Consider the following 26,462-nt stretch of genomic DNA (forward strand, 5'->3'; position numbering starts at 1 on the left):
CTCTAGACACAACGCCGTCACTTTCTTCACTATCGCCTTCAGTGTCGGAAGAATCAGGTTCTTCTTCTTGTAGAATATCATAGCTTGAGTCAGTTGAATCATCATCATTGGTTGTTTGCCCCTCAATATTTTCTAAACGAGCCTCACAAGAATCATCATCACTGTAAGGAAGTTGCTCAGAAAAATCTATTGTTGGAACTTGCATATTTTCGGAACTTTCCTGTAGGTCTTTAATAGCGTCATCAACCATTTTAAGCAATACATCATCATTTAGTGCAGCTCCGAACTCTGTGAGAACGCCGCCGCCGCGCCGTCTTCATTAATTTCCATCAAAAAGTTAGTAGAAGGTTCTAAATCTAAAGTTTCTCTTGTTAAGCTTACGCCTGCAAGGGATAACATTTTGGATGCTCTGGACCGCGGATCCATTCTGCAAAAAATCGAAATTTATAGTCCTGAAGTCAATACCGACATACAAAGAAGTATTTTTCGAAAATTAAGACAAAGATATGAAAAAATTATTTAAAAACGTAGCCTTCTGAAAAAATAAGATTTTTAAAAGTTAAACTACAATACTCAACGTCCAATTAAAAGTTTAATTTAAGTGGTAAAAAAATTGACAATAAAGAACGCGCAAACTTTTACCTAAATACAATGACAAAACAGAACGCCTAAATTTGGACCTATAAAAGAAATACGTTTTGACATGTACCCAGGTAAAGGCGTAGATATGCGGGTCCATCCCAAAACCATATTTGAGTATATGTACCTAAATAAATTAAAAAAAAACACTTGACAAAACTAAAAAAAATCAAATATTTAAAAACCCTAGCAACAAGTGAGAAACAATATTGATTGAATAAGACAAAGAAGCAGAAAGATTTAGTACACAATGGATCTGCAGTCTGTATTATTATGTCTGAAGTCCAATGTTTCCTTTCTATATTATAGAAGACAAAACGGTTTGTCCACAATTTTCCAATCTTTAATGTTTAAAACAGCACAGGCTTAGTTAGCCCTTAGAAAATACAGAAAGTAATACCTATAACAAAAATTGAACATGACACCCCCAAATTGCGCCTGCGGCATGCTTTTTTTCCTATCTTTTTTCTGGCGAGGGGGTGTAAATATAGTACCTCCCTCAAAAAAAAACCTATAACTACGCTTTTGTAATCATGTAACAGATATTAAGAAGTTGCCTAACTGCGTGCATTTACCATTTTTTATTAAAATAATTAAGGAAGAAATTTGCCTAACTCCACGCCGATGTTAAAACTAGTTAAAACGGCAAAAATTCGTTAGATCTTTTATCTAATGATTATATTAAAACTATTACACTTCAGCTTAAATTCTGATTTCACTATTTTAAAAAGTTTTTTACTTACCTTTTTAATTGAAAGAGGCACTGAAACTGAAACCACGTTTTGTTTACATTCAACGATTACGGTTCCAATACAAATATGGGACCTAGGCAAAATGCCTTTAATGTAATTTCGCTTCGTAAAAGTTCAGTTAGGGATTTAAGCCATTGTCAAGTCATGGGTTTATGCTTTTGTAACTAGATGGCACTAACACCTTTGTTTTTATTAAAAATGGACTTTGGCAATTTGCACCTTAGGACGACGATATCATAAAACGTTTGGCCCATCAGATAAAATTCAACCTAATCTTGGGTCGCCATTTTAACAAAGACGATGAGAATATAGAAACTACAAAATCTCGATGAAATTCTCAGTACCACAGCACAAACAATTTTATGCTGGATCCGTAAAGTTTTGATTAAAATGGACTAATAGCGTTGATTGAAAGAGTTCAGACTTAAGAGCTCAAACTCTTTCAGTCAACGCTGATAGTGATATTGTCAAATATGCATTTCATAAAACACATACAGCATCATCTATGGCAAAGGTGTAATAAATATAATTGAGTTAGGTGTTATGCTGGGATTATTTTCTATAAAATTCGTGGTATACGGTATATGTAGAGAGACTACCTTATTATCTTATTTACTTCACGTGGACTTCATATAATAACAAGCGAACTTCATTATAAGTAAGTTCGTTTAATTTACAAATTTTTTATATAACATATACGAAAATACGAAAAAAACTTAATGCATTTATTTCAAAAAATTCCGAATTCAAAAATGTCATAAAAAACCCAAACTCTTTTCACACGTAATACAAAAATCACATCCTACCTTGGACTGCAACAACTTCCTCAGTCCGTCCCTGGTATACCTCTGCTCCCTACCGACCACCTCCTGGCACAACCTCAAATGTCCGATCCTCAATCTCTCCCTCAAGTTTTCCTCCTCCATGCTGCTCATCGGCACCAACGAGCGTCTCCTCAAGGCCGTACCCTCGTCCACGTAAATTTGCTTTTGATTATTATTCTCGAATTTTCCGGACTTGGGTCCTTCCGGATCCGGATCGTCGTCGCTCGTTGTACCGACACCGATCGACCGCGACTGGACATCCGTCAGTTTTTCCGATTTTTTTCTCTGCTGATCTTTTAATAAGTCCAGGGTTTCGGATGCCGGCGCTCCGGTCGGTTGATGGCCGGTTTCCACGCCGGATTCTGAAAATAACAACGTGCGATCATTTGTTACAGATCAGTTCATACTATGGGGAAACACAATGAGAATTTAGATTTCTCGGTATAGATATATTTATTGAGATTCTAAGAGGAAGGCTATTTTAAAGCTTTACAGAGCTGGCAAGCTTAAGGAAATATAATTAAACAAATATAGTAGTAATGATAAAATAGAATGGTAAAACTACACAAAGTGGAAAGGTATAGAACAGTTTAACAAGAAAATTCTACCAGTAAATTAATATAAGCAAAAAAAAGGTTTCGACCAAGAAGCTCTACAGTGCTCAATAATGATGATGACTAGCAAACATTAGGTCCTCATTACCTGGATAGAATACTTTATTGACCTATTTAATATAGACTGAAGTCTTGATTGACCCACAATGCAGAGAAAATATAGTTCGACAATACCAGAGTCGATTTAGAAAGAAACGATTAACAACATTGCAACTATGGACGTTAAGACAACCCCTAGAAAAATTATGGTAATTCAATAAAAATTTATCAAATCTATACGTAGACCATAAACAGGCATCAAGAATAGAAGAACTTGGAATACCTAGCAAACTCATAAGAATGATTAAAGTTACAAAAAAACTGGAAGGTCAATACAGCAAAATATTTAAATAATAATAATAATTTTTAATTACAATTGCGGAATGTCCATGAATTTATTACTAATTTTACACTACTATACAAATTTTAATGTTTTTCGGATTTTTTACCAATTACTGTTAATTAATTAAAATCTTTTGATCCAAAAAATCCATACTTTTGCGGTCAGGTTTGTTAAAACTTTTATTTTTTTTCTCTAAATTCTTTGGACTATTTATAATTTTCATTTTATTATTATTTAAAAAAAAACTTTAACTTTAGCATCTGGAGTAAGTGTTTTAAAGGCTTGAAACAAATTATTAATCGAATAAATCAAAAACCTGGATTATCATTTAACTAACACTTATACCTAATTAATTATTTAATAGGCCTTGATTAGGTAACTCATTTCATTAACTGCCTTAATTAAGTACCCCAAATGCCTGGAATAAGTCTTTATGTCTAATTTTCTGAAATAACTGATTAATTAATTAGTATTATTTATTCAAAAGGCTGGAAAAAAGAATTAATTAGTTCATAGGCCTTGAATTAGGTAACTCATTCCATTAACTGCCTTAATTAAGTACCTCGAGTGCCTAGAATAAGTCTTTATGTCTAATTTTCTGAAGTAACTGATTAATTAATTAGTATTATTTATTCAAAAGGCTGGAAAAAAGAATTAATTAGTTCATAGGCCTTGAAATAAATGACTAATTACTTCCAATGCTTGAACTCCAAATGGAATCGGTGTCTTATTAATTAAAAGGGTTCTATAACTTAATTCAAGTGTTTAAAACCCTGGAATAAGTGAGCAATTAATTAGTTGGTCACTTAACCCAAGAAATTAAATTCTCTCTTGGATATGATGGAATTTTAACATTTGGAGTAAATGTCTGAAAATCCTGGACTAAGTGAATAAATACTAGGCTGTGATAAGGCATTTGAGACACTTGGAATAAGCGATTGATTAATTCCATAAGCATTTAAAAATAAATCAAAATACAGTTAATTATAGTCAAGGCACTTTAACCCTCTTTTGGGTAAGTTGAAGGCTATTTAAAGATGCTTGGGATAGACTCTTATTCAAGCATTTGAAGTGACTTAAACTTTTAGCATCTGTGTTTGCAAGGCTTGGAATAAGTAATTAATTAATTAATTAATTAAAAAACCTGAACTGAATTTAAAGTATTTTAAATAAAAAGACCGTTAATTCAGACTCTTACGGTAATTATAGATTTCTAGAGTGTACTAGTTATTTTTGTAGATACTCCTACTTATTATTATTTTGACCATTATGATAATCAACGACTAATTTATTATTATATCTCTTTTTAGTATCCTAGGTAAAGTACGAGGGCTCCCCATGAATTTCAAGATTTTTATACATGCCCCTACATACATGTACAATTTAGTACATACCCCTAGTTATAATTTTTCCATAGACAAATTTTACTACGAACCTCTAGTTATTTTCGTAGATACTCCTTCTTATTGAGCATCATGACAATCAACGACTAATTATATTATTTTTATTTATTTTAGAGTTACATTACTTCTAAATTACTCTCTGCAAATTGTGATTTTCTGGAATTTTGCCTTTGAATTGTTTATTATTTGCTTTCCAGTTAATGTACGACGAATGCCCATAAATTTTACTATTTTTTTTTTTTAGTACGTACCCCTAGTTATTTATGTCTTACCTTAAGAAATTTTGCTACGAACCTCTAGTTGTTTTTGCAGATGCTCCTACTTATTTATATTAAGAGTGTCATCAAAGAACATACGAAAAAAATTTAATGTTTAAATTTTAATTAAAAACAGTGATTTTAACTCAGTGAATTAGCTCTTACATTTTTGTATTAAGAAATAATTAAAATGTCAATGGTTTTGGTAGAGTTAGGTGTATAAAGTCAGTTTTTGGAGAAATCTGATCCAAAAAGCATATGAGTGCCACTTTTGGATTTTTTAAATTAAAAAAAGGCCAAATTTTTTTTTTAATTTATTGTTATTATACGCCACTTATAAAATATTTTATGAAGTATATAATCAAAGTAAATGCAGAAAATTATATTTTGGTTTTGTCACTATTTGGGCACAAAACTTTTTAAACAAAAGACAATATTTTATTTCAATTTTTATTTATTTGTCTAAAATAATTGATTTTTTCTTTATTTGCCATTTTTCTATGAAAGGTTTTCCTAATTTAATCAAATCATTATTAAAATTTGGAAATTTTCCATAAAATGTTTGGGTCTTATTTAGAAAACTTTTATGTCATTTTTAATTTAAAAAAAAACATTTTTTGTTATTTCTCCTTTAAAAAAAATAATTTTTTGCATGTCAATAATTTAAAAAAATCATATTCAATAAGTCAAAAAATCATTGTAAATTTCCAATTTCTCTCAATAAAACAAGAAAATATTTGTTCAAAATGAACATTCATTATAATCCCTTTGGAATTATAATTAGTCGAGTCATCATTTATTCATCTTTAAATATTTGAATAATTCAATATTCAAATTAAGTTGTTTTTAAACTACCGGTTTAACAGGAGATAGTTATTTTAAAGTGTAGATTTGAATAGTGAAACGTCCACGTACGTACATGTTTTTAAGATAAACAAAATATTTCGCATCGGCATAAAGTATCACGTTTTACGTTTTTAATTAATTATATACTTTTCTTTTAATGGTTCAATTTTAATTTTCAGATTTTGTTTAATTATCAATTCGATAGATATATTTAATTGTCAGGGAAAAAAAACTATAGAAGGATCTTTTGTTTAGTTTTGGGAAAGAAATTCAAAAATATTTAAATTTTGGGAGTTTTTAAAGATCTGAAATTTGAAGTTATATCACTTAACTGTAGTAGAACCATTAAAATTTGAATTTTCCTCAGGTCAAACATCCAAAAGGTAAATTCATGAGTTTTCGAGATTGTTAAAATGGAAACTTGGATTCTTCGATTTTCTTTTATGCATGCTAAAATTATTTATGGAATTTATTTAATATTAACAAATAGGCTCAACAAAAATTAACAAATATTTAAAATTAGTTAAAACTGCCTTAAAATTTAGATATTGTTAAACCAGAAACTTGCTTAATAGGGTAAAAAAGAAAATTAACAAATATCGATTCCAAAAATTCCGAATTACATTTTTTCCAGTCAGTTTATCCAAATAATTGATCAAGTCCATTAAATTTTTTTATTTTTCTTAAAGAAAAACTTGAAAACTGGTAAAATGTTATGATGATTTTAGTTTACAAAATTTGAGAAAAAAAACAAAAAAGAATTTTTTCTAGTCAAAATTGAAATATTTTAGTTAGAAAAAAAACTCAAGGAAATATGAGTATTTCAAGATTGGAGTTTTCTAAAATCCTTTTTTTTTGTCGAATTTCTTTGCTAAAATCTTAAGAATAAAATTAATTAAGAAGTGTAAATATACATGAAATTTGATAAGAAATTCTAAAGAGATTCTTTAAGAAAACCCAAATTTTTGAAATAAAATAAACGTTTAAAGAAACATCGAGTAAACTGATACTATTGGTTTTTCAGTGGAATTTGGCCTAATTTCTTTTAAGATTTTATGTATTTTTGTAACCAAAAAAAAATCAAAATTTGCCAATTTTCGGAAAATTCGAGAAAAAAAATTATCATGGATGTCTATTTGATAAATCGTTGACTTTAGACATATGAATTGCTATACATAAAGTATTCAGAATATATTATAGAATTATAAAACGTCATAATATACAGAGGGTCCTCTATTTAAAAAATGAATGTTGGCGCCATAGTTTCTACTTGAGGCACTCTGTATCAAAATGCTTTATTTCAAAAACGAGTGTAAAATATTAATTGATCTGTCAAAAAATAAAAGAAGAAACAACAACCTGCATTTTAGATGAATTTGTTCCTTTCATCCTGAATGCACAAGGAACAACAACATTTCAGATGTTAATGTACAAGCAGAGAATTTTGTCACAACAATTACAGCAAAATTAGAACTTATGTGTCCTTTATATAAATCTGTTATAAAACAAAAGTTTCTAGACAAAAAATGGATTAATACTGAAATTACAAATTTCAATGAAAGAGACATTTTTACTAAGGAGCTGAATATAGGGCAAAAAGAAATGGCATAGTCAGTCAAATTAGAAAAGGAATTAGAAAAACTTAGGATAATTAAGGAAAATATTATAAATGTATTTTAATAATAACTAAAGAAACTTTGTACACGTAAAACACATTTATTTTAATAATGTTTTTTATGTACTTGAAATTATTTTGTTTCATCTCGGTGAGTACTTGAAGGGTTTTTTTTTTGTTGAAAAAAACATCCATTTCAGTGTCCCGAGGATGACTAAAGTAATAAGTCGAAACGTCGACATTTAAGTAAACAGGTTTCTGTTTTATTTCTAAGCCCACCCAACAACCCTTCGCAATATTAAAGATATTGGGTCACAAACACTAAACTGAAGAGATATTATATTATTATTATTATTATTAATTCAAAAACGGAAAAATTGTTATTTTTACTTTCTATTTTTACGTTCTCTCTTGCACTCATGGAGTTCTTATGGGAAGTACTAGAAAGAGTAATTGGATATGCAAGTGCCATACCTCATTTTAAAGGCAATTAAAAATACTTTTTAAAAATGAGAAAATTTGATGTGGCGCCCATAAGAAAAAATAAAGTTGATGATGATCGGAAAAAAACAAAACGTCGGATTAATTTTTTTTTTGAGTCATATTATAATACATAAAAAGTGGCAATGAAAAACTGTTTTTAATTTTCCGATATCTCTTTAAATAAAGTCGGTAGAAGGTAAAACGATGTTGACAAATTTCGGTTTTTTTTGGATATTTCCGGAAGTATCCGGAATTTTTTAAACGTCATTTTATAAAGCTCTAAATTGCGCAACTTTGCCTGCATTTAACCGACCCTGTAACTCTTACGGTTTCCGAGATTTCAACGGTCACCCTCGAATTTGGGACACCCTGTATAAATAAAGTCCTTATTATTATAAAATTGATTTTAAAAAAATTGAAAAATTGAAAAATTGAAAAATTGAAAAATTGAAAAATTGAAAAATTGAAAAATTGAAAAATTGAAAAATTGAAAAATTGAAAAATTGAAAAATTGAAAAATTGAAAAATTGAAAAATTGAAAAATTGAAAAATTAAAAAATTGAAAAATTGAAAAATTGAAAAATTCAAAAATTCAAAAATTCAAAAATTCAAAAATTCAAAAATTCAAAAATTCAAAAATTCAAAAATTCCAAAATTCAAAAATTCAAAAATTCAAAAATTCAAAAATTCAAAAACTTAAAAACTCAAAAATTCAAAATCCATTACAATACGATTTTCTTTCCCTTCCTAGGTCAGTTAATCCTACCTTGGGCACTCGCATCCAACACCCCCGCCTGAAACACATTAATGATAACTTTCCCATTTTCGCGTACGGTCGTACCGGCACTGTCCACCCGTACACTTTCGCCTAGTTCCTCGTCACTCTCCACCTCCAAACCGAAATTATCGAATCCCTTATTATCGCGCCTCCGATTGGCCACCAACAATTTCTCGCTCCCGGACATAATTTTTCCCGCGCCACTTTCGCCACTACTCACTCAAACTCTGTACGCAAGGGGGTCGCAAGTCTCAAAGTAGTTCTTTAGCGGTTAATCCGCGTCCAACTGTGTTCATCTCATCTCGGTGTTACGTGATACGGCCAATGTTAAGAGACCCGCTCGCTCCGTTCACTTCACTCACGGAGGGGGTGGGAATGCGACCACGTGCTCTTTTGGTACCGAAAGAAGGTCGCGGATAAGAAAAAAATTGAAAGGGAGGTACCGTGAGTGGTGCACTCCCGCCCTCACTCACTCTTAAGGTGGGAGCAAGAGAGTGGTGGTTCCACCTGTCTTCTGAAGGGGGATAAATTGGGTCAATAACGAGATTTATGTGAGTTAAAAATAACGTTTTGAGGACAACCCGATTTTTTTCGTTGCTCTGGGGCGTAATTTCGGATCGGTTATCGCGGTAAGCGAGATTAACGGTTATTGGTGTTTGTTGTGACGCACTCACTGAGAGTTGGAATTTTATTGGTGTGTACAGGGTGTCATTGAAACGTCAAAAGGTGGGGTCCTGAGGTGTTCGGTTTGTGCATAAATATAGACGTGAAAGGTATAGATTTTTGAAAAAAATTCACAGTAATGACGAAGATTTTTTCAAAAAAATAAAAAAGTTTAAATTCTATTATAGGGTTTTGCATATTTTACCTAAAAACTGAAACAATAAATATCAAACTGGGTGAAAATATTTAACAAATTCAATTTTCTTTTCAAAACAATGTTCAATTTTTAAATAATTCTTGGCAACTTTTTTCAGTTATACGACTACTTATAATACTAGAAATAGTGTTTTTCTCCTGTAGTCTGTGTAATCATACCCAAAAACCATCATTTTATTTCCATCCTCTTTTAATTTTCAGATTGAGATAGGGATATATAATTCAGAATTCAATTTCTCCACCTTTTTCTATATCATCCTTTCATTTTCTAAATAGTATTTGCATCGGTTGGAAATAGTGTTTTTATCTCATAATGTGTCTAATTATACCCGAAAAACATCATTTTATTCCTATGCTCTTCTAATTTTTAGATTGGGATAGGGATATATATAATGAGAACTATTAACATTTAACACCTTCGCCGCTGACTGTATTTACACCGGGTTTTTGCTTTTCAGTTGAAGCGTTGGTATTGCACCGTGGGGTAATATGCCGCATGAAAATGCAAGTGCGGCATATTACCCCAAGTAAAAATAAAACTCTTAAATTCGAAAAAATAGAAGGGCCCAATGTTCAGAAGTAGATCTTCGAAATGCAGTAAGTGATATTCGTGCAGGCAAAGGGTCGGTTCGGGAAATAAATCGTACTTATAATGTTCCAGTTAGAACCTTAATGAGAAGAATGCGTTCCGGAAATTTGGATAAGATGGCATAAGGTCGCAAAGGCTCACTTACTATGGAACAAGAGGCAAGTTTAGCCAAATATATACAAATTATGGCATTTCACGGCTTTGCTTTATTACGACTGCTCATGATATAAGAAAGCTTGCTTATTCTTTTGTAGTCCAACAAAATATACCACATAAACAGCACCGTAGCTACAATGGTTCCACGGGTTCGGTGGAACCAGACCCGCCACTCTCAAGGGCCCGTAGCCAGCTAATAAACATAATAATAAATAAATAAACAAAGGATGTAAATTTAAACTAAAACTCAATAATATATTGTGAACTTATATAATTGAACAAACCACATAAAAAACATAAAAATCCAAGACAGCTAAAATTCTTACATCGATGTGCCTATCCGCAGCCGAAGCATCTTTTCTAGCCTTTAGCACAGATTTAAATAACGCTAGCCTTAGCTCAACTAATAAAGATGAACTCGAATCAGAGATACTTATCACCGATGAACCAGATATTAATGTAAGTAGGTGCATAGTCTGACAAATGGATCTGTAACACTAACGTCCCGTAGGTTTTACATAAAATATTTCTGTTTTTATTAAAATCGCATTTTATGATCAGATTGTAAAAAACCTATATTAAAATTAGATCACGAATAATAATTATTATTTGTTTTTTTTTTTGGTAATTTGTATTAATTTTTTTTATTCGTTCGCTGTTCCATATTCATTTGTTCCATTCCACATCTCTTTATTCTAGAATAGTTTTAGCGTTAGAGCTAAAACTAGGAATAAAAAATAATATTTATAGGTAAATTTTCCTACGGACAAAACTAATTTTGGCGAAGCTTTATCAATCCAAGAGAAAAGATTTATTATTGATAACGAACCTTGTCGTCCACGAGGACCATTTCCCAAAGATGCAAACAATAGAAGTTTTTCCTCATTTTATTATTCAGAAATATCTAAGGCTGGCATTAAAACAGAAAGATGGTGGCTATGTTGTTCACTGAAGCTAAATAAATGTCACTGTCAACCACGTTGGTTATTCTGGAACATAAAAAAACCGGATCAATTGATTTATGGTTTTAGTGACTGGAATCACTTAAACCGTATCATAAAGAGACACGAAGCCAATGATGAGCATAATAATTGTTGTGCTATTTTTGATAAATGGAAAAATAATAAAACAATAGACAAAGCCCAAGAAGATTTGTTTCGTCAGAAGATTAATAAATGGAGGCAAATACTAGAGCGAATTATTGATGTAATTCTTACTTTAGCGACAACAAATATGCCATTTCGAGGTACTAATGAAAACTTAAATTCAAGCAATCCAGGAGTGTTTTTGTCCATTATAAAGTTACTTTCTAAGTATGATCAAGTTTTAGAAAATTTATTAGAGAATCATTCAAAAACTACTTATTTAAGTCCGCAAATACAAAATGAAATAATAAATATTTTAGGAAAAGCTGTTAAAAATGAAATAAAAATATCTATAGAGTCGGCTCCTTTTTTTTCAATAATTATAGATACTACCCAGGATATATCTAAAATTGATCAGCTTAGTCTTATTTTTCGATATGTTTCTGTTGAATATGATCAAAATAAGAAGTTAGTAGATATTGTTATTAAACATATTATTATATTATTATTATATCAGACATCGGAAAATCTTACCAATGAAATTATAAATGCAATTAACCAAATTAGCAACTTAAGGAAATTGCGTGGTCAAGGTTACGATGGTGCCGCAAATATGAGCGGTATGTATAATGGGGTTCAATCTAGAATTTTAAAAGTGGCGAAAAATGCTCCTTTTGTACACTGTGCTGCGCATAACCTTAATTTGGTTTTGAACGATTCTGTAAATAATGTAGAAAAAATTAGAAATTTTTTTGCTTTAGTGCAAAGCTTGTATATTTTTCTATAAAAGCCTTAAAATTTAGGTATCTTGATGCTCTTAAGGCCTTGTCAAAAATTATTTTAACATCAAATAATAAAACTGAAATTGACGACTCTAAAGGATATAAAACTACATTGCAAAACTTTGAAACAGTATTTCTAATTATTTTGCAATCTAGAATTTTAAATAGCATAGACGCAGCATCAAAACTTTTACAAAATGAGCAGCAAGATATACAAAAATCGAGTAAACTCCTAAAAAACGTTACAAATGACATATCTGATCTTCGAAATGAGTTTCTAAATGTAAAAGAAGAAGCTCAAGCCACGGCGAGTAAATGGGGTGTAAGTCCAGAGTTTGGACAAAAACGAATTTTTAAACGTAGACGTTTTTTTGATGAATCTGCAAATGACTTTGTTTTACAAACTGCGGAAGATATCTTTAGAGTTGAAGTTTTTTATAAAACGCTGGACATTATTATTAGTCAGTTACAATGTAGAACAGTTAGTTTACAACAAATATCTACTAACTTCAATATTTTGGATACAGAAGTTCTATTAAATTCTAGTGACACAGTAATATACCAAATGGCTGAAAATATTCGTAAAATATATCAACATGATATATCAGATATACTTTCTAATCAATTATTAGCATTTCGAACATGTTTTTCTGAAGATCTTAAAAATATTAGGTCAGTTAAAGATTTGCTTAAATTTATTCTGGTTGACAATTATTCATCTAGTAGTAGCTTTACTGAAATAATAACATTATGCTTCCTATATCTGACAATTCCTGTAACGGTTGCATCGGCAGAACGATCGTTCTCAAAATTAAAATTAATCAAAACATATTTAAGGAATTCGACGAATCAAAATCGATTATCTTCTTTGGCAATGCTGTCCATTGAAAATAAAGTTGCTCGCTCTATAGATTTAAAGGAAATTATTAAATCATTTGCGACTGCTAAATCTCGAAAAGTAACTTTTTAATGGGTGTATTTCTTCTATATTAACTTTGTATTTGTATCCTTTTGTAAATGTTTTTTATAATTATGTACATATGTTTTTAATATTTTTATATTTTTCCGTAACTACTGTTATTAGTATTTTTGTCTTAATATTAATTTCATAAAAGTTTAGTTAACATGTAATAGCCTTTAAATTTTTTCTTTTCTTAAGCCGTCGATTTAGGGAGAGACGACGGTTAGTATCTCTTTAGGGGCCCGTGGATATAGTCTCGAACCCAGGCCCGTTATGTTGTTGCTACGGCGCTGCACATAAATTCAATACTGAACGGAAAATGGCAGGACAAGACTGGTTTCTAGCCTTTATGAGAAGACACCCTGTACTGGCCGTTCGTAAGGCTCAAGGTATGTCTACTGCCAGGGCCAAGGGCATGACAAAACAAGAATGTACACAATATTTTGAATTACTGGGAAACGTTCTTAGAGAAAATCATTTATTGAATACCCCACAAAAGATTTTTAATCTCGATGAAACAGGATTGCAATTGAATAACAATCCAGGCAAAGTTGTGGTAACAAAAGGCGCTAAAATGGTAAATTGTATCACAAGCGCTGAAAAGGGAGAAACTATTTCCGTTATAACCTGTGTAAACGCGGAAAGGACTTTTTTCCCACCCTGCTGCATATTTAAGGGCAAAAATACAAAACGGGCATTCGAAGCAACGGCAAGGTTATTATGGGCGAAAAGTCAGCTTATGTCACATCTGAAATTTTCTTCCAATGGTTTAAAGACTTTTTTATTCCGCGGAAAGGTTCTATTAATTATGGATGGACATTCCTCGCACTGTTCCAATGTCGAACTCTTAGATTATGCTCTAGCGAATGATGTGATCCTGTTTTTTTTTCCCAGCCACACCACTCATTGGCTCCAACCGCTTGATCGCTCATTCTTTAAGTCCTTGAACGCTTATTGGGCTCAAACTTGTCAAAACTGGGTACATAGCAATCCTGGTCGAAAACTAAGCCGATTGCAATTTGCCCAACTATTAAATATTGTACTAGTAGCCACTAGGAATTATATATATTAATAAGTTTTCATGTTTTGTATTTGACTTCTTTTATTAGAAATAAATTTATGTTTTTGGGATCATTAGCATTTTTTATTAAAAAAAACTCCTAATTCCTAATTTTTACATGACGAAAACATGCCATATTACCCTGAGCTAGATGCCAGGGTGCGGGTAATATGGCAATACCGTTTAATCATTGGACATTATTTATGATTATACTCTTTCTGACGACGAGAATATGCCAACGAGAGTTTTGACGTCGCAAACCTAAATGGGTACGCTCTAAGGTTCAGTGTTCGTATTGCCAGTAGCTCTGATGGAGGTCAGAATGTGAACGATTGACATTTATGTCGCCATATTTCCCCGTTTTACTCTATAATTGAGAATACAATTTTTCCACCTTTCTCTATATCATCGTTTCATTTTCTTTAATAGTTTTAATTTTTTTAATTCAAGATCTGTTAAAAAGACAATTTTTTTCTCGATATTTAGTTAATTGAAAACTCGAGAATCGTATCAGAATTCTTTAAAAACTGGAGAAAAAAATCAATACTTTTTTTTTAATACAAACTAGCAGTCATGAAAAAAAAATCGAAAATGCCTCCCTCCCATTTAATTTATAGAAAAAAACAACATAAAACCCAAAAAGTATATATATACATTTTTCAGCTCTTACTGGTCCATCCGGTATACTTGTTTTTTTTTTAATTAATTTATGTTTGACTTTATTTAAATGCATGTAAATTGATCAGGTTTTAACAAAGATAAATCCGGAAAGTGGCTATTTTTAGTGTTGTTATTTTTTTAATAATAATTTATTACTTAACATTTATTTGATCATTATTTAATATAAATTCAAAATTAAAAGCATTTATTTGTCCATTAAACAAAAAATATAATAACAATTTAAAAAAGACAATATTTTATGCGACAAAAAGAGCAAGATATCCATTACAAATAACCGCTACTATAAGAAACACATGAAAGACTGTATTGAGAACAAATGCAAAAAGAGGAAAGGAAAATACATTTTAAATGCTAACAAAATTTTAGTTTACCTATACTTTCTTTCTAAGTTTATTTTAAATTTCTGCATGTTTTATATATTATGCAAAAATATCACCTTATGCGCATATAATAATAATTGTAAAACCAGAAAGCAGCAAAATAAGCAGTTTTAAAAGACGATAAACTATTAACTTTAACAATGATTTCAGAATCCTTCCATATAATCTCAAGAGTGATTTATATAACAAAACGGATCCTCTTTAACCTAAAAACTAAACACAACCTCAAATTACAATTTGACAGGATCAAACTGCCTGATCAACGATTTTAATGTACTTATTAATTTTTTTGGTGCACTCTCGCTTTTTGTTATTAAAAATTATTAAATTCCAATTTTGGAATTTAATTAGACGGCGAACCGGTCAACCTTATACGGAGCTAATTTTGATTGAATTCGAACAGATGGTAATGGGAAGATTAATTGGGGGGGATGGGATAAAGGAATTAAAAAAAAACTAGGTGTACTTAGAACAACTCGTTATGGTTATACACAATTAATCATCACCGTATGTAGTACATATACATACGTGTTTTTGTGGAAAATGGAAAATTTGTTGCTTCTTGTTTTTAATTTATTTCAATGGAGGTATTAATTATCTTTTATAGTAATTATAGTAATTAAGATACTTTATCATCTTGATTTAACACGGTGGGTTTTCCCAGTGCATTCGCCGTTTTATTCGTTGTATATGGTATGCTACTAGTTCACTGTTGATGATTTTTTTTAATGCAAAAGTCATTTATAGATCTTAAAAAAATCTATTCTAAAAATTGCACGTTTAGATAACAATTTAGCTGTATAAATTTTGACCAATTAATTATCGTTATCAAACATAATATATTATTTATTATTTAAAACATACATTATTAAATTGTTTATTTATACTGAAAATAGCCATTAACTGGTTTGAGTTTTTTCTTCATCAATTTTTATATATTTAATTAATAATGTTTTTTTAAGTAAAGAATTTATTAATTAAAAAAATCGAATATTTGTTTATACAGCTATTTTAGAAAATATTGAAAATCCTTGTACATTTTTTTTATTTTGTGTGTTATTTTTCAAACACAATTTTGACAATTTTTTTTCAATTTTTAATGACCCACACTTTATTTTGACCATTTTGGATAACTTTTGCTGGTTTTTATATACTTTTTTTTAGTAGGAAATATTCTATCAACATATCCCCTGGTATTTGTTAAACTGTATCTGGACAAAAAATTATTAAATTGAAGAGTCAGGGGGAAGAACGATGAAAGTCCACATTTAACGAAAAATAAAGTATTCAATGCAAAACGATGCGTATAGCCTCTATTTTGTCGGGTTACAGTATAAGAAGAAACAAAGATGACAGTCCAGAGTTATAATCGAAATAAAATTAGATGTACTAGGAAAGAACGCTGAAAGTCCATGCGTCAGAGGAAAAAACGCTGAGAGTCCCATATGGATTGAATGGCGCCTTTAAAAATATTACTTTATAATATCACTTTTAAATCAGTGCCACTATGTTGTTGTGAGTGATAACTGATAAATATTGTAAACACGTGCATTTTTGAGGTTATGGAGTATAGTTTGCCTAGCGCTCTGACGAAAAAACGAACGAAAGATCGACGTATTTGTGATGCTACAAAGAAACTTCGCTTAAAATTTAATGAGACTGGCAGTGATTGTAAGTGTAACAATTTGAAATGTTTTTTTGTTGTAAACGAAGAAACGCGTCGTATAATTTTGCGTGAATTCAATAATTCTTTATCATCATACAATGAGCAGAACTCGTATCTTGCCGGACTAATTTCCGTAGTACCCATTCAGCTCAACGACGACCCCGTAAACCGCAAAATGAAGTCACTAAGTTTAATCAGTCATCATACAAATTAGTCAAAAGTTAGAGTCTTGAGGCAAGACGGTGTCACTTCTGACGTTCAGATATGCTTTAAAGCGTTCCTGTCAATTCACGGAATAAGTGGGCGGCGTGTCCAAACAATTCAAAGGTCATTAAAAATGACAGGTGTTTCTCCAGTTGACAACAGAGGTAAGCACAGAAATAGAAAGCATGCTCTGTCCAAGGAAACAATTATTGCGTGTGTAAAGCAGCACATCTCGTCTTTCAAATCCCGTAGCAGCCATTACAGCTTAAGTAAGTCCAAGAAAACGTATCTATCGGAGGACCTAAATGTTGCAAAAATGCATAAACTGTTTAAACAAAAACATTATGATATGAAATTATCTTACGACAACTATCGAGAAATTTTTAACAAGAACTTCAACATTAATTTTGGGTACCCTCGTTCAGATACCTGTTCTTTTTGTGACGAGATAAACGTCAAAATACAAAATCTTCAATCAAAACTCTCAAAGACGGAAAAAAGTACTGCTGAAATTCTCAGAGAACTGAAGAAACTGCAACTGGATAAAGATATTCATTTGAGGAAAGCAGATACCTTTTACAAAAGGAAAACAGCTGCGAAGAATGAGAGTAGAAAGAAAATGGAAATGGAATCAATATGCATCGATTATGCCAAGAACTTGCCAGTTCCAAACATTTCCACAAATGACGTGTATTATTGCCGTCAATTGTCAATTTACACATTTATTATTCACATTTTATCGGATAATCAAGCTATTTTCTATACGGATCCAGAAGTAATAGCCAAAAAGGAAAGCTCGGATGTTTGTTCGTTATTGCATCATATGCTGTACAATCATTTAAATCAGGAAACGAGGAAACTAAACATTTTCTGTGACTCATGCCCAGGACAAAATAAAAACTGGACAATGTTTAGATACTTGCATTATGTTATACATTTCCAGAAACGTTTGGACTTTATTCAAATGACATTTCCGATTCGAGGCCATTCATATGTGGAGTGCGACAAGCCGCAGTGAATCAAAAGCATAGAGCAGAAATACCGCAAGACTGGATAGAGGCTTTCGAGTCAAGTCGAAATAAACCATCGCCCTTTAAAACTGAAAATGTTCAACAACACTTTTTCCGGCAATGGGAAGTGCTTCTAAATACATTTTACAAAAAAAAATGTCTTTTTCCAACTAAAGTTATTAGGGAACTAAAATTTTCAAAGAAAAATCCAAGGCTTGTGTATTTCCGGACAACATTCAACGGGGAGTGGCAGTCAGCTGATATCGTCGGAAAACCATTGGTGCCAAACAATAGGGGGGGAGTTTGAATTACCTGGAATTTCTTACGAAGGTATAAATTTGTATGCATTTTCCGATGAGATTTTACCTTATTCAGTTTGTCTTGTTTCAGGTCTACTCCCTTTATCAGGTGCTAAGTTCAAAGATCTAACTAAGCTTGCAAGTTTTGTGAAGAATCGGCACAGGAGTACATTTGCAGCCTGCCACACAATTGAGAATTTCTATTTTATTTCGTAGTCTCCATTTTGTCACCAAACAATAAAGATTTATTTTGTAAAATTGAGCTTTTATTGAAAAACCGTATAAGTTCTTGATAATAAGAGGAAATATCGATGAAAGTCACTGGACCCTCATATTTCTTTCTCAGTTTTTTGCGATCTCTGCTAGAATTTTTTGTTGTTTATTGTTCTAGAGCCTTACAATTTTTTTTTCGGGTAGTAACGCCGTTGAACTACCCAATAGTACATATTTATTCATTGAATAGTTTTTACGCTAAATATAGAATGGTTTCAAACTTAATTTTATCGATATTTCGATTTTATGTTTCATGGACTTTCATCCTTATTCCCCCTGGCTCTTCAATTCCATGCAATTGATTTTATTTGAAAATATATAAGTCAATAAAGTAAGATTATTCAAATTTTTAAAATTTAAACAGAAAATTCTGTTCAAAGAAATTATGAAAAAAATTATGTTCAAAAATATTATGTCAACTGAAAACAACAAAAACACGAATTTTAAGGGAAATGTGCATATTTTTAATTTAAAAAGAAAACCTGTAAATAAAAAGTTTCTTTTACTTACACTTTTAAAGGAATATTTACAATTTTTCTGTTTACAAATTTTAAAAATAATTTGTTTTTCTTGCTGAATATTTATCATTTTCAATAATTTTTAGTGAGGTTTCATTAGTTCCAATAACGAATTACGTTGGAAATTATTAAATTTTGGATTTTTTCCAGATCTTTTTATTTATTTTTTCAATACACAATCCAGTTTTTATTTTTTTTTTAAATAATAAAATTTTCCTTTTTTCGAATTTCTGAAAAACTATTTTATCATGTTTAACATTTTTGCTGATTTTCTGTGATATATTAAAGGAAAATTTCAAAAATTATGAATTTTTGGACTTTTTCTTGATTTTTTTTAAGAAACAAATGTTTTTACATTTTTTTTTTAACAAGGCCAAGGTATATTTGGAAAAAAAATCGAAAAAATACAAATTTTGATTTTTATCTGAATTTTCAAAGGATATTTTATTCGTACGAATTTTTTGATGACTAAAAATAATGACCTATTAGAAAAAATTAAAGGCCTTTTTTATTGCGAATCATACGTCTAAAATTGCAAACCAAAATAATTTATTTATGTATGACACCTTGTAAAGCAGGGTTTAAGCTATTATTTCAGAACTAAAATATATAAAATTCTTTAAAATATAAATTGGTAAAATAGCCCTAAGAGAGTCACTGCTTTGCACCCTTGTTGGTCTCTATACTAAGCAGATGTATGGGTGTATCGCCTACACTACATAAATAGTAAACACATTAGGACCAACGATGACTAAAAATAATAACTTAAAAATAGAATTTATCATCAACTGCCTGGAATTTAAAAAAATATTTAAAACTAAACTTTTTGAAATGAAGGTAAGATCTTCTAATTAAACTCATTTGATTCAGAGGGTCAAAAACATGCAGAAATCGTTGCAATTTTAACCATTGAAGCCCGAGTTTTTTCACAATATGACCGATACTTAAACTTACCACTAAAGCACACACATACTGTAAAGCTCGCCTATAAAGCATGTAACCTGAGGTAATCAACCCAAAAAACAAAACTACATTAAAACTACATTAAACCCTACAAAAAAAAATAATACGGATGTACTCCTTGGAGATCATTACACGCGTACGTGACCTCAATTCAAAAACATTCGTTGCAACTTAAAAAAAAATATCCACCCAGTGTTTTATATATGAACAATAATAAACAATTAATCAGTTAACTGAGCGAGAGAGGCCTTTCGTTTTATATAGATAGAAAATTGCCTATAATTTACCATTATAACTAGCATGAGAGATAAGGATAGTGCCAAGTCATATTATTAAATGAAATATTTAATTATTTTACCGGACCATAAACGGAAGGCAAGACCTAATGAAATTTAACTAGCTCATTATCTACCGGTCTTTCGATAGTGATCGTTTTGGTGGGAGCTTTCGTGAAACAGCTGTCGTCCGCATAACTTTAATAATCGCTCACGTGTTCTTGACCAAAAAAGTATTTTTTTAATTCGGGTTTGTTTTTATGAAGCAGCTGTCATCTGCATAACTTTATATAATAAATGTTCCGGTTCACTCATATGACTAAATACCAGGACATTTCTTTTTAATTTATTATTGTCTGCATAAACTTGATCGGGCCAAAAGTTTTCCAGGTAAACCTAACCAAAAGATACGATTTGATGTTTGCTTGTATAAAAGACCTCTCGTCTGCAAAGCTTTTAATTTGCCAATGCAAATTACCTAAAAAAACTGTTTTATTTTGATTGCTCTATATACGGCTGACAAATAAACTTGACTTCTATCAACCAGTCGAGCAAGCAGGATTCAGGAAATGACAAATGACCATCTACAAAACGTCCGTACTCTAATAGAGCAATGCTCTGAGTATAACATAACCCTGCACATGGCGTTCGTCGATTACGAGAAGGCGTTCGATTCTGTCGAGACCTGGGCTTTCCTGAACGCAATGGACGAGGCAAGAATTGACACAAGATACTCCAAACTTATAAAACACATCTACGACAACGCAACACTACAAGTGACCATCAACAAATAAGATCAAGATAGAAAAGGGGGTCCGCCAAGGAGATACCATATCCCCTAAGCTCTTCACGATGGCACTGGAAAGCTCGTTTAAAAAGCTGCCATGGGAAAATAAAGGTATCAACGTAGATGGAGCTCGACTAAGTCACCTTCGATTTGCTGATGATATTGTTGTCATTAGTGATGACATCAACGATCTAAAAGATATGTTGGAAGAATTGCAAGAAACATCAAAACAAATTGGACTCAAGATGAATCTAAACAAAACCAAAATAACGAACAAACAGTAATAAATATAGAAGGCCGCGCTCTCGAAAACGTCGAGGAATACATATACCTGGGCCACGCTGTCAGACTGGGAAAACAAAACCAAACAGCCGAAATATCCCGGAGAACAAGACTTAGCTGGGCAGCATTCGGAAGACTAGGGTACATTTTAAGATCCCAGCGGAAAATCTACGAGGCTTGCATATTACCCGTTACAACGTATGGACTCGAGACGATGACACTGACAAAGAGGAGCGCAGAAAGACTCAGAACAACCCAGAGAGCCATGGAGCGCGCCATGCTGGGAAGTAGCTTAAGAGACCACATTAGAAACGATGAGATTCGAAGAAGGACAAAGGTAACGGACGTGATTATGCGAAGAGTAGCCGAACTAAAATGGAGATGGGCAGGTCACGTTGCAAGGCAAGACCCATCTAGATGGACTAACAAAATCATGCAATGGCGCCCAAGAGCCACAAAAAGAAATGCGGGAAGACCACCAACGAATAGCAGGGAGAAACTGGCTCCAAACTGCCTTAGATATACAACATAGAAAGCACTGGAAGGCCTACATGTGGATAGATACAGGCTAGAGAAGAAGAAGAAGATTGCTCTATAGAAGCTTTCATAAAACAGCTGTCATCTGCATAAATTTGATAATCGTAACTTCTTTAATTTTATGGATCAAATATCTATGTTAAGAGACTCTTTGGATAATGTTGGGGCTATCATAAAGCAGCTGTCATCTGCATACACTTAGACAATCAACATTACTACAAGTAAACTTATCCAGAGGTTTTGTAATAACGGATTTTTTGCATCCAATGTGACCTAACTATTGGATGGATTATAAAAACTTTACTTTTCTCTTATTATGTTATTTCAATTAGTATAAGATTTAATCCTTGGAGAGTCAATATTTTGGACTCTCGTTGACCGATATATTGCAAATTGTCTCGGTTACATGTGTTAAAAACATTAGGACCATTGAGGGCTTAAAACAAAGACTGTTTATTTAAAAATATATTTAACTGTCAAAAATAATTGCTCAACTACCTCGAATAGGAAAAATAACTGAAAACTGACACTGATTAACAAATATAGCAGTCACTTCTTTACACGCTCGTCGGTCTCTGTAGTAAGCAGATGTTAGGTGGGTTGTCTAGGGTATGTATAGTAAAAATATTTGGACCAACGATGACTTCAAATAAGGTCTTTTACTTTTTACAGGCACTCCTGGAATAAAAAATTCCATTATCTTGACTTGTAGTGCATCAATTTTAGTCATTTCTTCAAAAAAGACTTCAAAAGTCTTCAGACTAGTCCACAAAGCAATAATTTTTAAATGTTGACTACGAGAATCTAAGATATTTATTTGTCAATAAGAAACAAAGTCATTTGTTTCCTACAGGCACTCCTGGAATAAAAAATTAAATATATTGACTTGTAGTGCATAGATTTTAGTCATTTTTTCAAAAGAGACTTAAAAGATCTTCAGAGTAGTCCACAAAACAATAATTTCTAAATATTGACTACGAGAATCTAAGATATTTATTTGTCAATAAGAGACAAAGTCATTTATTTCTTACAGGCACTCCTGGAATAAAAATTCCAATATCTTGACTTGTAGTGCATCGATTTTAGTCACTTCTTCAAAAAAGACCTAAGAAATCTTCAGAGTAGTCCACAAAATAATAATTTCTAAATATTGACTACGAGAATCTAAGATATTTATTTGTCACTAAGAGACAAAGTCATTTGTTTCTTACAGGCACTCCTGGAATAAAAATTCCAATATCTTGACTTCCAGTGCATCGATTTTAGTCATTTCTTCAAAAAAGACTTGAAAACTCTTCAGAGTAGTCCACAAAATAATAATCTCTAAATATTGACTACGAGAATCTAAGATATTTATTTGTCAATAAGAGACAAAGTCATTTGTTTCTTACAGGGACTTCAGGAATAAAAGTTTAAATATATTGACTTGTAGTGCATCGATTTTAGTCATTTCTTCAAAAAAGACTTGAAAACTCTTCAAAGTAGTCCACAAAACCACAATTTCTAAATTTTGACTACGAGAATCTAAGATATTTATGTGTCAATAAGAGACAAAATCATTTGTTCCTTACAGGCACTCCTGGAATAAAAATTCCAATATCTTGACTTGTAGTGCATCGATTTTAGTCACTTCTTCAAAAAAGACCTAAGAAATCTTCAGAGTAGTCCACAAAACAATAATTTCTAAATATTGACTACGAGAATCTAAGATATTTATTTGTCACTAAGAGACAAAGTCATTTGTTTCTTACAGGCACTCCTGGTATAAAAATTCCAATATCTTGACTTCTAGTGCATCGATTTTAGTCATTTCTTCAAAAAATACTTGAAAACTCTTCAGAGTAGTCCACAAAACAATAATTTCTAAATTTTGACTACGAGAATCTAAGATATTTATGTGTCAATAAGAGACAAAGTCATTTGTTTCTTACAGGCACTCCTGGAATAAAAATTCCAATATCTTGACTTCTAGTGCATCGATTTTAGTCATTTTTTCAAAAAGAACTTAAAAAATCTTTAGAGTAGTTCACAAAACAATAATTTCTAAATATTGACTACGAGAATCTAAGATATTTATTTGTCAATAAGAGACAATGTCATTTGTTTCTTACAGGCACTCCTAGAATAAAAATTCCAATAGCATCAATTCTAGTGCATCGATTTTAGTCGTTTCTTCAAAAAAGACTTAAAAACTCTTAACAAAAATAATAATTTCTACATGTTGACTATGAGAATTTATGATATTCATTTGTCAGAGTGGACGGCTGTAAACAGCGTCTGTTCTCCATGTCGGGAGCGGCTGATATTCACATCTTCCAACCCGTTAAGCCAACGTGGAAGATTATGGCTAAAAACCCCCGTAAACCATGATGGATTTTAAAACAAACGAAATAGTACCCCAGGTGGGTAGATCATCGCGTGACAAATCCCACACCAGTAACAAGGTCAGCCTCAAGGATTCTGGGGGAGGCAAAAATTCATCTCCTCCACTCTTAATACAGAACAAATTTAAATTTCACCTAGCCACCTATAATATTCGAACAATGAGATCAACCGAACATCTGGAAGAATTAGAGGTGGAACTATCCCATATCAAATGGAACATCTTGGGCCTATGCGAAACCAGATTACCGGACGAAAAATGCATCACACTGAATTCAGGCCACCTTTTGTATCGAAACAACAGAGAGGATAATACACACATTGGCGGAACAGCGATAATGATTCATAAGAGTATAAAGCGGCTAGTTACTAAGATGAAATCCATATCGAGTAGAGTCATTTACATAGTATTGAAGATATCGAAAAGATATAGCGTCCAAATAATTCAAGAATATGCCCCTACAAGCTCTGCACCCGATGATGAGGTAGAGAGATTCTACGATGACATTTCACAAGCGCTGACAATAGAAACAGCACACTACAAATACATTATTGGCGATTTCAATGCTAAACTAGGAGTACCAGCGGGAAACGAAAATCAATATGTGGGTAAATTTGGACTGGGTTGTACCAACGAACGAGGAGAAAGACTGATCAATTATCTCCAAAAAGAAAGTATGTACTGTATGAACTCCTTCTTCAAAAAATCAGAAAAGAGACGTTGGACATGGAGAAGGCCGAACTCAAATACGAAAAACGAGATCGACTACGTACTAACCAATAGAAAGCTTAATATAAAAGACATTTCGGCCCTAAATCGCTTTGATACTGGTAGCGATCACAGGTTGGTAAGAGCTAAAATAGAAATAAACGTGAAGAGTGAACGAAATAAGCTAATCAAAATACAACCATTTCCCATATCAAAAACAATCCAGAAAAACCGCCAAAAATTCCAAGCTGAACTCGACAAGAAATTGTCTAATAAAGAAGCACTGAACAGCTTAAATATAAACGACCTAGAAAACAGAATAAGTACTGACATTAGAACGACAGCCAAAAAGATATGTGCCGCTACCAAGAAAAATAATTCAAAAATAAAAAAGGAAACTAGAGAACTCATGGCGAAGAGAAGAAACTTGGAGAAAGGGAATCATAAATACAATGAAATTAACAGATTGATAAAAAAGAAAACAAGGGAAGATTTAAGGCAATACAACACAGAAATGATAACAACGACCATCGAAAACAACAAAAACATGAAAGCACTTAAAACACGTAACAATGATGGACGTTTCCAAATACATCAACTAAGGGACGCAAACGGAAACATCAAAGAGGACAGTAAAGATTTAATGGATATCGTGAAAAATTTCTACAGCACACTGTACACAGGAGACAATCCAGAACAAGCAATCGGAGTTGATGAAACGATTCTCAATGTAGGCTCCGAAGATCTTCCTGACATCACCAGAGAAAAAGTAGAACTAGCATTGTCTCAAATGAAAAACGGTAAAGCACCAGGGGAAGATGGAATTACAGCTGAAATGATAAAACTTGAGGGAAGAACCACTGTAGAAGCAATGACAATTCTTCTTAATAAATGTATGACAGAAGGCGTGATACCTCAAGCATGGCAAAAGGCCCAGGTAATTTTACAGTACAAAAAAGGAAATAGGTTGAGAATCGATAACTATCGACCTATTAGCTTACTCCACCCGTACAAACTTCTGACAAAGATAGTAACAAATAGGCTTACAGCTAAACTAGATGGCTATCAGCCCCCGGAACAAGCTGGCTTCCGAAAAGGTCATAGCACAATAGAACACATACAATCCGTGCGCACTATAATAGAAAAATGCAACGAATACAATGAACCACTACACCTCGCATTTGTTGACTATAACAAAGCTTTTGACTCCGTAGAGTTGTGGGCTATTTTTAAGGCCATGAACAATGCAAGAATCGACTCTCGATACAAGCAACTTCTCAAACACATATACGAAAATGCGACAATCACCGTTAAAATCTCGGAAGAGATAGAAACAAACAAAGTTCAAATAAAAAGAGAGAAAGTCATTTTTTTTCTTACAGGCACCCCTG

The 26,462-nt window shown here is 31.9% G+C and overlaps 3 protein-coding genes across 3 annotated transcripts in view; 2 read left to right on the forward strand and 1 right to left on the reverse strand.

The window, feature by feature from the left end:
* Positions 1–9,089, reverse strand: part of LOC126743001 (NADPH oxidase 5) — a 156,326-nt gene extending 147,237 nt beyond the window's left edge. The window contains exons 1-2 of the mRNA XM_050449908.1: positions 8,582–9,089; positions 2,198–2,577 (exon numbers count right to left, since the gene is read on the reverse strand). Coding sequence (XP_050305865.1) covers positions 2,198–2,577; positions 8,582–8,780 — 579 coding nt within the window. The 5' untranslated portion in view covers positions 8,781–9,089. The remainder of the gene's footprint in view (positions 1–2,197; positions 2,578–8,581) is intronic.
* Positions 9,090–13,364: 4,275 nt separating this feature from the next.
* LOC126743286 (uncharacterized) lies at positions 13,365–14,117 on the forward strand. The gene has a single exon (XM_050450315.1). It carries the CDS (start codon positions 13,365–13,367, stop codon positions 14,115–14,117), a length of 753 nt encoding a protein of 250 aa, XP_050306272.1.
* A 10,232-nt stretch (positions 14,118–24,349) lies between these two features.
* On the forward strand, positions 24,350–26,112 carry LOC126743290 (craniofacial development protein 2-like). Its single transcript, XM_050450320.1, has 2 exons — positions 24,350–26,008; positions 26,068–26,112. The coding sequence occupies exons 1-2, from the start codon at positions 24,350–24,352 to the stop codon at positions 26,110–26,112; spliced, it is 1,704 nt and encodes a 567-aa protein (XP_050306277.1).
* Positions 26,113–26,462: the final 350 nt, after the last annotated feature.

This window comes from Anthonomus grandis, chromosome 12, assembly GCF_022605725.1.
Source record: "Anthonomus grandis grandis chromosome 12, icAntGran1.3, whole genome shotgun sequence".
In the NCBI taxonomy this organism is placed as follows: domain Eukaryota; kingdom Metazoa; phylum Arthropoda; class Insecta; order Coleoptera; family Curculionidae; genus Anthonomus; species Anthonomus grandis.

Bases quoted from the DNA above. Each gene is read 5' to 3' on its own strand.
- LOC126743286 (XM_050450315.1), top strand. From the start codon at position 13,365: ATGGCAGGACAAGACTGGTTTCTAGCCTTTATGAGAAGACACCCTGTA.
- LOC126743290 (XM_050450320.1), top strand. From the start codon at position 24,350: ATGGATTTTAAAACAAACGAAATAGTACCCCAGGTGGGTAGATCATCG. The intron at 26,009-26,067 runs GTAATTTTACAG...TCGACCTATTAG, and splicing joins AAGCATGGCAAAAGGCCCAG to CTTACTCCACCCGTACAAAC.